This window comes from Ptiloglossa arizonensis, chromosome 7 (genome assembly GCF_051014685.1).
Source record: "Ptiloglossa arizonensis isolate GNS036 chromosome 7, iyPtiAriz1_principal, whole genome shotgun sequence".
NCBI lineage: Eukaryota > Metazoa > Arthropoda > Insecta > Hymenoptera > Colletidae > Ptiloglossa > Ptiloglossa arizonensis.
The window spans coordinates 6,688,612-6,701,430 of record NC_135054.1 but is presented as its reverse complement, the minus strand read 5'-3'; the positions used below and the strand labels follow the sequence as shown (position 1 = coordinate 6,701,430).

Below are 12,819 nucleotides of genomic sequence, written 5' to 3'. Positions count from 1 at the left end.
AACTCAAAGTAGAGTATGCGAACCTCGATTAAGCACAGTTTGTAAGACGATCTGCATCCAATTAGGGATATTTTAAGGATAATTTTAATAATGTACGAAATATATGCACGAGTTGATATAAAAATTCATCACGTTGATCGCGTGTAAAATGAACAGGTACTTATTTTCAGTTCGTATTAGAATCGTTAACCCAGTACAAAAACCCTTCTAATGCAAAAACAAAATTTTTAATCGAAACAACTGTATTTCTTCAAAGTGTCGTCATATTGTTACTTCTAACTTTTGTCAATTTATTTTATTCTAAATCAAAGTCACACTCGTAAAATAATAATCTACGTTATAAGTAATATTGCCTGAAATATTTTCACAATCATTGTAAAATCAAGATGATAAAATTATTGTTTTCATACTAAAGTGTGAATACCATCCCCACAATCTTTGTTTGTGTAACAATATTGGTATTTCTAAACTTAAATAATAGTTTCATTAATAAAACTTAAAAGTATAGTTTCATTAAAATTCATTAAACTGTTTAAACGTGTTCGTGTCGACAGATATATATATTATACGTACAGTTCGAGTTAGTAAAATCACCCTATATAATGTGTAGATGGTATGCACTGTGCCTTATCTTCTGTCATTTTTACGAAACATGAGAGCATGTAAGCTGTGTTATCATTTCATCGTGCATGATATTATTTTGACATATTGAATGTCATTAGTAATCGACGCAATAATCGCACGCTGCTGTTAACGATAACTCAAACATTTCGTGGTATTGTTATGTCCTCCCTCGAGCAGGTACCCTGACCCTTCCTCTAAAATACTTTGTACAGAAATGTTCAGTTATGGCCTATCCTTGGTCAGAGAATTACCTATTTTACCATGAGTATCGCATACACATCCCGTTACGAAGCAATGTTTCCGTGTTCGCATTCGAAAGAACCAAAAATGTCGTATTTAGCGGCTGCTAAGTACATGAAAAAGTCAAAAACATTTGTTAGCAAGTGAGTGAATGATATTTGGAGATAAAAAAAACGTCGATGACCTGCCAGATCGTGGCATTGGACCAAAAACGTTGAAAAAAGAAAACAGACCGATACAAGGGACATTCGAGAAAAATCTATCTTTACTTGGTGGGCAAGTAATTGTACGTAAAAAAGGTCTCGGTTTATCATGTGAAACCATAAAAAGACGTTTATTGGCCAATAGATGAAATTTCGTAACACATTTTAAAAAATCGCGACTGTGCGAGAAACCTGTTGAAAAAAGATACACTTGGGTAAAAACAAATTTGAACCGTGATTGGGGCAATGTTATTTTTTCCGACAAGGCTTCTTTTTGCCCACGTCCTTTGGTAACTCGTACCTGGTGCACTCCTGCAAACACTCATGCAATGGATCGTTAAACACTCGTTAAAGTTGCACGTTTGGGGTTGTTTCCGAAACAGAGATTCGGAACTTTAGACATGTTTACGGACAACCTGAATACTGCCAAAATGGTTAGAATCGACCGGAGGACCAATATACCAGAAACCAATCGTCAGATGCAAATTCGATCGAAAATGTTCGGATTATTATAAAATCTCAGCTCCGAGGAAAGAATCTACATAGTTGAGCAGCTTTTCCAATAAATTCGATTCGTGTGGAGATCTATGTTCCAAAATTGTGCAATTGAAACTTGTAGAAAGTGTGCCTCGGAGATATCAATTAATTATTGATAAGGAGGGCGATTCGACACTATATTAATAGTAAAAGAATTTAATCTATATCACGAAGAAGGTGTGTATTATTTTTCGATTCAATATCTCAAATAGTTTTCGAATTTTGCCGTACACGCTCTTGTTAGATAGAATGTAAGTGCTGTTTGTATTCACCTGACTAGACATATGTCATTGATTTCGCAATAGTAAACGGCGCGACGCAACACTCTAGAATTCACGTGCCAGACTCGTATACAGGAAGCACACGCGTTAACTAAACGCATGAGAGTTCGATTGGCGGTCTGAATATGCAACAGCAATGCCTTGCAACTTGCATTCTAGATAGGTCAATATTCTTCTACACGCTTTGTACTTCGAGCTTTGTGTCGATCGTCGATATGCCCGCGTATCGCATTGCACTTTAAACATTCACAAAACCATGAATATTAATAAGCAACGAATGCGTACTATGGAATATCGATGCTCGGAGCTTTGTTAACATTTTTCAGACTAGTCTGTGTTAACGCGCGGAATATGAAATATCAGCCTGTCTCGTAAGCACTGTGATTTCTCTATGTATCTTAAGCACGAAGAAATCAAATAAAAACGGTCATTTTTAATCATCGATATGTTGAGTATTGTTTTTTTTACCATCATATTTCATTTATTAAGAAACTTTCGTAACGCTTCTTTAAAAAATTCTGTACTTTCGAACCAGGAAGTTTATCCAGTTACGAGGTTAAGTGTTCCGTATCGTTGAACTTTGTATTGATTGAAAAACTAAAATTAAACTTTGTTTGAAAAGTATAATTAACAATATCGGTTCAGAGTTATATTTTTTACATTTTACAGTGCTGTTTCAACTGTGTAAAATCGATCGTTATCACGGTCGAAGAAAATTTCTCTGTGATTCGTTAAAAACAGCTGTTTCCTCGCTACAGCGTTATTCAGTATCGTCTGGAGTTAGAATTGTTGTACAGAACTCATTTTTCATCGCTGGAAACAATGTAGCCTAGAAACGGATGACTATATAGTTCAGTAGCCTTCCGAATGGAGCAGAAATGTTCATGCGGAACCCATTTCTTAACTCGATCCTTGTTCAATCTTTGATAAGCCTCGATGCACATTACTGCCAGTGGAATGTAATCTTTCCGGTATTTCCTCTGTGAATAAACGTGTATCTACTGCAATTAGTCTTTAATTCTTCTTTACTGAGCTCGAATATTCGATCTGAACTTGACACATCGAAAAACTCGAAAATATCTTATATTTTTCTTAGGAAAACCTTCATTGATTCTTTCTTAGGACAACAATATGTTCATCGTACATTCTACAAATATTTTTAACCATATCTGTAGCTGTATTGCTCTTTTTCATACAGTATAGAATGCTTAAAATGACTTTTGTGTACGTTCATTATTTATTTCGTTTTAAATAAAACGCAAAGTAAACACGAATTCTTCAGATGCTCGATATAGACCGACGAAAGAACAGTTTTTTAAAAACACATCAAGAAGTTTCTATAGATTCGCAGTTCTATGCATTAAATGAATATGACTGCTGTATAGGCAAAGATTTTACACATAAGAAAAGAGGCAACTTCGAGATGACGAGAAAGAAGAGACGCAACAGTGATTCGCTGAATAGTATCAGTTTATAATAACAAATAACGATTACAGTTGTCACAACTACAAAAAAATTTTACAAGATAAAATATATATATTATCATCTGATCTCTACTTCTCTTTTTCACTTTTTTAATTATATATTTATTTTCAATAAAACGAATGCGTTTCCAAGCTTTGAATACCTTTGGAAACTAAGATGTGCATGAAAATATGTATTAGCATATTGTTGACAGATTTGGAGAAAAGGTGTTTCGTTTTTTTTTTTTTTTTTTAAATCACAGAACTTGTCCAGCATCTTCTAGATACATTTTTAGAAATGATGAAGATACAAATTTCAATTTTGTTACTTCTCCAATTTCATATTGAAAAAAACTTTGAATAGTGAATGAAGACAGTAATATTATTCCATTTGTTTTTTTAATTATTAGGTGAAAATAAAAGGCACGAAATGTGTTCACTCATTATTGTACGAAATTATAACACGTTGTTTTCATCCATGTAGTGTCGCTGTTTTAGAATCGTGCAAATAATGAACAGATAATTATGTTCTCTTTCTAATGGAATACCCTCGTGCATACTACTCAAAACGTAGTATAATTTCCTATTATTCTAGTTTCATTTACTAAGTATTGTAGGTATGAGATCAATATTTGTGTGACTGGGTGTGAATAAAAAGTGTTTTGAGACAGAACAAACGGCATCGAGCGGATGTTTATAAATTACAGTAAGATATCAATTTTGAGAGTGTGCATGGATCATTGGGAACGCGTCTTGAGTTTCTAGGCTGAAAGAACGAATTAATCGAAGAAAAAGGCTTTGTTAAGTGTAGATGGATCGTGGTCAGAAAATCGAGACGTGTGGATTGTAGATGAACAAGGGAGTTTCATTTTTAAACATTATTATTATCAACAAAGAGGTGCTATGTCGTTAACCTGCCTAAATGCTTAACATTCCTCAACACTATGATCTGTCTACATATGTAATATTAACATGATTGCTCGACATTTAAAATATATTTTTACCCTGTTTCTGAAAATGAATAAACACTCCAAAGTAATTGAATAGTTTTCTTAACTCAAACAAAATAACCTGTGCTTCATAAATAATACATGATAAATATAGAGCGCATTAATTCTGCTATTTTTGACGAAAAAGAACGAATAACTACGATTATCCAAGAATTTTTTAATTTTTGAGGTATTCACAATGGATACATTGTTTTATTTTCTTTTTTGTTTTGAAGGTCTAGATGAACAGTTATTATATGTCGACTCACATATAACGTACAACACTAGACAAAAAGTATTCGTTGAAACGAATCAATATAATCGTAGTAAAAATTATACAACAGTTTATAAAATTATAAGTGTTTTACTTATTTATATTCTTTATTTTGTAAATAAACGAAAAAATGTATCATGTTCATAGCTTGTTTAAATAAAATCAATTATTTTACTCTATATCTTTCACTCAGTAATAAAAGTGCTTTCTGTCTCTATTGTGTAAATAACATTCTCTACAGTCATGCCCAATAAACATTTGATCGAATAATCTTGCTAGGACTTGTGCATCTGTAAACTTGTAAAAATAGGAAAAAGTCTATTTCCGGTTAAGTTTTTACGAAAAACGTAGTCCTTTGTAAAGCAAAACGATTAAAAAGTTTAACGCAAAGAAAGTTTAAAGAGACTTGTCCCATGGTTTCGAAGAACAAATGGAATTCCGAAAAAACTATTTTTGAAATTTCTTGATAGGCCAAAGAAAACTCGTCGCGTGTAAACTTCTTATGGGCCTTCCGCAATTTTATTACGGTATTTTATAGATTCCCTCAACCGATATTTTGTGCGAAACCTCTTTCATTTAAATGATATTTGCTCGACACGAAAGAATGCAACAAATAGAGAAAAATTACCCACGTGTGTTGCGGGGGTGGCGTAGGCGTTCTTGATAGAGGAAAACTGGCGACTTCTCTCGTTACCGACAGCGATCGAATCGATCCGAATGTTTGGTCCGGCGATAAATTAGCACCAACACTTTGCACCATCCCGCTACTGAAACAGAGCAATCCATCGACATCAATTAAATTCATAGGACATACAATTTTGCGAAACATTTGTTATATTACGTATGTTTATAGTTAACTTATAAATTTGTCTTTGCACATATACACATAATTTATCTATTGCATTAATTTTGCACCCCAATGTGCTTTATTACACTCAACTATTAATAACGAGGCTTTTAGTTTTACATATATACGTTGCTCCGTATACTGTAGGGCACGATTTAGAATTTTAGCATCTTTCTTGTGGCTAATTTTCTAATCTTCCGTTATTTTTTCATCGTCCGGTCCATTTTGAACAGAAGCGATTACAGTACTCCTAGGACTACTGGAAAAGTTCGAGTTCGTTTCAATTATCCGAAAAAAGTCGAGTTTTTGTTTTTCAGAATGAAGAACCAGGAGTATACTCTCTGACAAGAAGAATGAACGAGACAAACCGAGAGTGAAAGAGATAAAGCAATAGCGAGTGATAAAGCAATAGACACTCGTATTATCAGCATTCGACGGCTCGTAATTGAGAACGATGAAACGTGCTGAATCTAATAAAAATTTATCTCAAGAAAGAAATTTATTTGAAATTTATTTTACTTCAAAATATACGAGCTTTGCGACACCATTTATAGTATGACATTCGAGAAAGTAATTTCAAACTTTTCTGTTTCCTACAATGCCATTTATGAAGGATTTTAGGTAAACGTAGACAGGAGGATTGCAGTTTCTTCTTATAGAAAGATTGCGTAGATCGTTTGATCTCTAATTTTAGCTAACCAATCGTAAAATACCTGAAACAGTCGTTCGAATGATCTCGAAAAGTAACACCAGGTATGGATCGATATCCCTTCCATGGGAGGCAGGTAGGAATTTCTGTAGCCATTCCCATTTGGATGCGATGGAAGGGAAAATACTTGGACGAAGTGGATAGTTATCGATATATAGCGGCAAAACCGAGCATTTCGAGATACCGAGTTATGAATTATTCAAAGCGAGGTGGCGCGGCAGGATGTCAAAGTTGTAGCTGACAAACCGGCTTCCCCTTCGCCGCTAATGCATTTTCTCTCGCCGAATTGACGAAGTTTCCGCGAAGAAAAGTTTCCGCGGACTTGTTAAACTAATGCGTTTCCTCTACCGTCTAATGACGTATCGATGCAGAATCGTTAACAAAACTTTTAATTGCGAATGAATTTACTTCCCTGTAGTACACACGGTAGAGATTCGCTTGTCCGAACTTGACTTCTGATGAATAATTTAACACACACACACAGAGACACAACGTACAACATACGTATATAACGTAAAATACAAAATTATAAAAATATATGTACCGGAGTAATATTTCAGTTCAGTTTTTCGTGCTGATGTACGCTTTTCGCTGCGCTATTTATTATTATGACTATTATTTTTTCACAATTTTCTTCGAATACTCTCTTATTTAGACATTTTTCTAGATCTGCAGAAATCGTTGGGGAATTTTTTCAAGGACAATTATAATTTCTCGATGAATTCTTCCTTCGAAATTTCGATTTCTAATTTTCTACTGCTATTTATATTTGCATATGAAAATTTTATACCGAAAATTTTAATCTTGATTAAAATGGAAAACAGTTTAAAAATGTGGAATAAAATCAAATAATACGATTGAAATAAAATCACCCGTTGTTTTATTTAATATTATACTGCATATTTGGAATTCATACCTTGAACTGATAAATCCCCAAAGTTTATACATGAATGACTTTTAATGCAAGATACTTTTCTTACGCCTCATTAAACACAGTGTGTTTCATAACACGAGGGACGTATGTTATTGGAACAGGGGGCCCAGAAAAACAATGAAAAAGTTCATACAAACATGTATCCTATTTGACCTTGTTCCTGAGTTGTTGCCATTTTTGTACACCAGTAGTATACGAGTATATGTTTGCTTCTTTTTTGTTTACCTTCGCAGGAATTGCTCGAAATGGCCAGTGTCGGCCCAAATGCAAACTGTTGCTATTCACCGGACATGCAATAGTTAAATTTTCATAACACTCATCATTAGATTGAAAAACGCGTTATTCATCGATCAGGGTATCAATAACAGTTCAGTACAAATGTATAGGCAGGAATAATTGAGGATAATCTAATCAGACTTGTTTTTTTTTTTCAATGGAATGTTAAGAGATTGATCTTATGTCAATTTCTCGAGTAATCAATTGAATGAACAGATTGGAAGAAGTTCCACCCGATGTTCTATAGCATATGGGGTTTAGGCATGACGATGCGTTATCACATTTTAGCCGAGTTGTCAGATAGTTGTTTAAGGAATCGTTTCTTAACAAATGGATGAGTTTTACATGATCTGTTGCTTAGTCTGTTCGTTACCAAGACTTAAATCCAGGTAGCCACTTTGAACACTTCCTACAAAGATACACACCTGCACAGTAGATAATGGAATATTGACATAACTCAATGACGAGGTCGAATAGGGCACTTGTTTATATGAAACGTGTTAATTCCATACGTTATGACACATTTTGTATATGCTTTTCTAGTTTGGTAATAAAATCTTTATGAAAGTGTAAAGCAAATCGATATTTTTTCTTATTTTTAAGTCTTAAAAGCATTACCCTGAGAAGATTATGGTGACATTTTAAAAATTGGCAATATTATTGAATGGTCTAATACTGTAAGTCAAATACGGGCACCACGTTTCTTTTTTTAAATTATATTTTACAAGTTGATCGACGTAACATATAAACGCTTTTCTTTCTCACTTGAAGGAACTACAAAATTTGGTGAATAAAATTACTTTTCTTTTAGGTACTTTATTCTAAAAAATTATCGAGTTTATATATTTAATTTGTTTCAGACGATACATTCATGTACGATAAGAAAATTTTTGATTGTTTGCGTAGAATTACCAGAAGAACTGTTATCGTGTCAATCAGGGATATTTTTTTTTTTCTTTCTTCTTGTACAAATAATATTTTACAAATATTCACAAATTGATTCAACAAATATTTATTGTCTACATATTTTATGAATATAGAAAATAAGTGTAATGGACGATTATAAATAAGAGCTTTAATATTTCTAAATCGTACTAAATAACTCTAAGTATCAAGGTACAATATTCTACTTATTTCGCGTGTTACTTTTAAAATACGAATAACATTTTTCTTGGTATTTTGTACAGTAGCAAAATACAGAATAGAAATCAAATTAAGAGCAAAACTCGATGATCTTCTCGATTAAGTAAAGAAATTAAAATTCTAATTTATAGAGCTTTAAATATTTCGTCGTAGTAACGTTCAAAGGTTGTACAGAAATACAACGAGAAAATTTAAATTCGATAAAATTGTATGCAAGAGCAGCTTGAAATAGACTGTAGACTAACGATCTACGGGATATCGACGGACTCTTTTACGTGGCTATGTCTCCTTATCTGCGGTTGGATATAGCTCCGTATAAAGTATAAATGAGACACTAGGTCTATTTTTAGTAGTAATGCCTTTTAGGACTGATTATTTCGACCATCATTTCCGTAAAAAATAAATGAAACGATTTCAAGTGTTTTTGTTGGAAAGAAACTTCGTAGATGGATAATTAATTAACATGATTTTATTCGCAATTGAATCCCAAAAATAGTGTTTTACAATCCCCTTTATTACAAACAGTAAGTACTGTAAATAGAAAAATACTTCTATTTTCAAAGATCAAATATTGCATAGCAATATTTTACACAATTTAAATTATAATTCTAGTATATAAGCACTAAAGATACAGTAGCTGTATCTCAAGAATAGAAACTTTGCAAAATCATATTCGTTAGAGTTATTTTCTTTCTTTTGAGGTAGAAAATATGTTTATAAATTTAATGACATTACTTCTAAGTTATCCTATATGTGCAGAAAATCACATCAAATTACTTAAATTTCTAACTCGTTATAGTATTGTTCAGATTAGTCTGTATATAGTATGCAATGATTACATTTAACCAAAAATATTTTTTTATTGTTTACGAGGATACGGTATATATATGTAAGAAATCTTCAATTTTTCCGATTCAGTTCTTTACCTCGAAAATTGAGGAAATCGAATAAAAAATTTAATATTTATTCAATACTGGCAGTCATAAATATAAAATCAGATCTGGTTAACTTTAAAACACGTTGTGATGAAGGTTTAGTAACAATGTTGCGGAAGTAGAAATTTTTGCTCTAAAAGAATGAAATACACATGTACTAAATAAATATTTGTTTAAAATTTTGTGGGAAACGTTGAAGTGTTTTCAGAATTTTTTACCCAATAATTTGTAACTTCGAACCAAATTAATTTTTGTCGCTTTAAATATTTCTTTTGAAAAAAATATCGTGTAGAATAAATCTTGAAAGAAGCAGCACATCACCTAGACCAGAAGTGCACTTTAAATTATCGAAGAATAATCTAATTTGCACTCAGTGCTTTGAAACCTTGAAAAAAACTTTGTTAAGCCCCTGAAAGTTTCTGCGGCTTGTCACAGCGCCATCGAATTAATATTTAATATCGAAACGCAATCGATTCTCCTAAAATAGTGCTCAACACTGTTAATGGAAATTTAAATAAACTAGTTCATACAGCGCGAGTTAACTTTGTTCCGAAAATGTTATTGTCTTCCTTTAAAGTCTATCCGAAATGTTCATTTTTAGCACTCTTATTCACGCGTGCATGTTTTATCAATGCCTGTGCCTGGAACCAACACAATCGACGTGGCCTGAAAAATTTGTAAAGCGTTCGAAAATAATAGAATAAAATAAATTTAGTTGCAAAACCAATTTCAAAACATGAAGTATGGAAACAGAACACATCAAAGTTTGCGTACGCATAATATTATACAACGTGACTGTTGTGAAAAGTGTTACTCGAAGGGTTCTAAAACCATTCTTCTACGCAAAGTAGGGTAAAGTGGAATGGCCATGTTAAAACATTTCATTGTCGATTATAGCTCAGTGCGTTCGTTTTCTTGTGAGTATCAAAGTGAAAATATTAAACTTTTTATAAAAATAAACATTTTGCACTGTGCGAAGTGGAATACATATATGTAAAGAAAAATTAAAATGTTTCATTTAGTACAGATACATTGTTAAGGCGCAAAAATAATTTAGGTATAAGTAACTCTGTAGAATCAAATTTGAATGCCACGTGTGAATCATTACCGTCAACTTTCAAGAGGTTCAATGTGAAAAACTTCAACCTTCCACTTCCACAGGTGGTAAAACACAACCGTTAACATAACATAACCGTTAATTTCGTTAAACGTCATTTTGACGTCGTGTTCATATAAGAGCTCGAATTGAATATCGAAGAACGAGTTAAAGGAACAAGAAAAGTCAAACAATTTGAAATGAAAAGTAGAAAACGATATCGAAAAAACACAAAGAAGAAAACAGTAAAGGAAGAACGTCTCAATGACCGATGCTTATTTTACAATAAGTTATTCAGTGACTCCACAGCACAGAAGGACTGAATACAATGCGTTAATTGTAAGGATTGGCTCAATGAAGACTGCACTAGTGTAGAAATTAACAAACTCGTCTATCTACCTCTAGATTTCATTTTAATTTAATGCTTTCCTTATTACATTTTTTGTTATACGTATTATTTACATTCTTCCTGTTTTATACAAATTTTCATCATTTTTTCTATTTTCCATATTATTATTGTATATAAATTTGAGTTTCCACTGAAAAAGAAAGTAAAATATTCCACTTTACCCTACCATTTTTCCAAAAGCGATATATCAGTAATTCCAGAAAACCTTAGTTTTTTCATGTATTAAATATTTTTTTTAACTTCAAATCTCATTTTCGTAAAGTTAAAGGTCCACTTAAGACTCCTGTACAGGAAAGTAATTTTTTTTATCTTCGTTTTGTTGGCAGTAAAATTAAAAAAGAAATCGTTCCACTATACCCTACTTTTCTCTACATAGGTAACATAAATAATAAAAAATGTACTTCCTTGGCAAAGTTAACTGAATAATAACTTTACAGAACAATATTTGAACAAAACAAAATGACATTTTTAAATGACATCATAATTTTTAAAACGAAACTGCGCAAATTTTTATTACAGACAAATCTCATCTATAATAATCCTTATTCTAGATTTATGGAGACAATACGATTCTAGTACATATTCAAACAGTAATATAACTTCTATAAAAAGTTTGAAAACGCATTAAGGAAACTAAATTTCAAAAAAGTTTCAGCCTGAATATATTATTAGCCGTGGTGCGCTGATAATTATGCCGCAACTTGTTCGCGTGTTATTTCAGTGCTCTGAAGCATAGGCTGTTGTATAAATAGTGCTATAACAGAATCTCGTGGCTAAGTAAAGGGTAGACGTACAAATTAAATCTCAAAATTCAAACATTCTAATGAAAGAATCAAATCTGTGCCAAGATTGAAACTATTAAACGGTTTTGGGGAGAATGTAAATAAGATCTTACCTGACTGAACCCGAAGTAACTAAGAACGGCATAGGCGTTGGGCATGGACTCAGGGGCGAACTGCTCACCGAACTACGAGTGCTGCTTAACACAGAGTGTGGACATTGCGGTGGACCGACATGAGCACCGCCAGATGCGTTTCCACCTTTACTCGAGGAACGTCCTTTCAGGCAGGGGATTTTCGACCAACCACTAACATCCTTGCCCGACATACCTGCGAACAAACATGTTCATTAGTTGTGACTGTTGCAGCCATTTAGATATTAGGACTAGAGCAACAGAACTTCATTAATCCTCGAAAAATGAACTGCGCGACACTCGCCCGGATAACCGATATTGAATCATATGTGACCTGTAGTAAAACTATACACTTACGTATATATGTTATTGTAGTTAACGTTACGTAGAGTGTTTTCTTTAACACGAGCATCTAAAATATCTCCGTTTCTTTGAAGAACACGAAAAACGTCAAAAGAGAATATCGTTCATTTTCAAACGATCGATATTTAGATGAGCAAAATTTAGACTAAAAAATGAAGTAGTGGTAAGTTGCGTCTATTAGTCTGTTTGGAAGAATAAATGATCCTCTTGGTCGGTCGCCTGAAGTGGTCGTCAAGACATTTAGAGACAATTGGTGATGATGTCCTGATTCAATAATGATTGGAGGTTTTCGTCCAATCAGACACGGCTGTTATGAAAGTTTATAATACTATCTCTGATAAAGGCAGCCTTATCGGTTAATAAATGTGTGATATACAAAAACACGGATTTGCTGTACATTTTGTGAGAATCTATTGGCAAAACATTACTCTAGAAATGACACGGATACAATCATTCATGAAGAACTTTCCAAACAATGGAAGCACTAATCTGTATCTATGTATACGTCTGTGTATACAGGATAAGTCTTGTAACGTGACAACTTCAAATAACTAAATTATTTGTTTTAATAACTTAAACAAAT

The 12,819-nt window shown here is 32.9% G+C and overlaps 1 protein-coding gene across 6 annotated transcripts in view; it reads right to left on the bottom strand.

Annotated features, from left to right (window-relative positions):
• LOC143149542 (uncharacterized) overlaps nt 1-12,819 on the bottom strand; it is a 143,292-nt gene that overhangs the window by 11,833 nt on the left and 118,640 nt on the right. For 4 of the 6 annotated variants that reach the window (XM_076317034.1, XM_076317040.1, XM_076317038.1 and 1 more), the window contains exons 4-5: nt 11,856-12,069; nt 5,244-5,378 (exon numbers count right to left, since the gene is read on the bottom strand). In XM_076317034.1, coding sequence (XP_076173149.1) covers nt 5,244-5,378; nt 11,856-12,069 — 349 coding nt within the window. Of the gene's footprint in view, nt 1-5,239; nt 5,379-11,855; nt 12,070-12,819 lie in introns of all 6 variants that reach the window. The other 2 variants (XM_076317035.1, XM_076317041.1) reach the window with 2 other exon arrangements.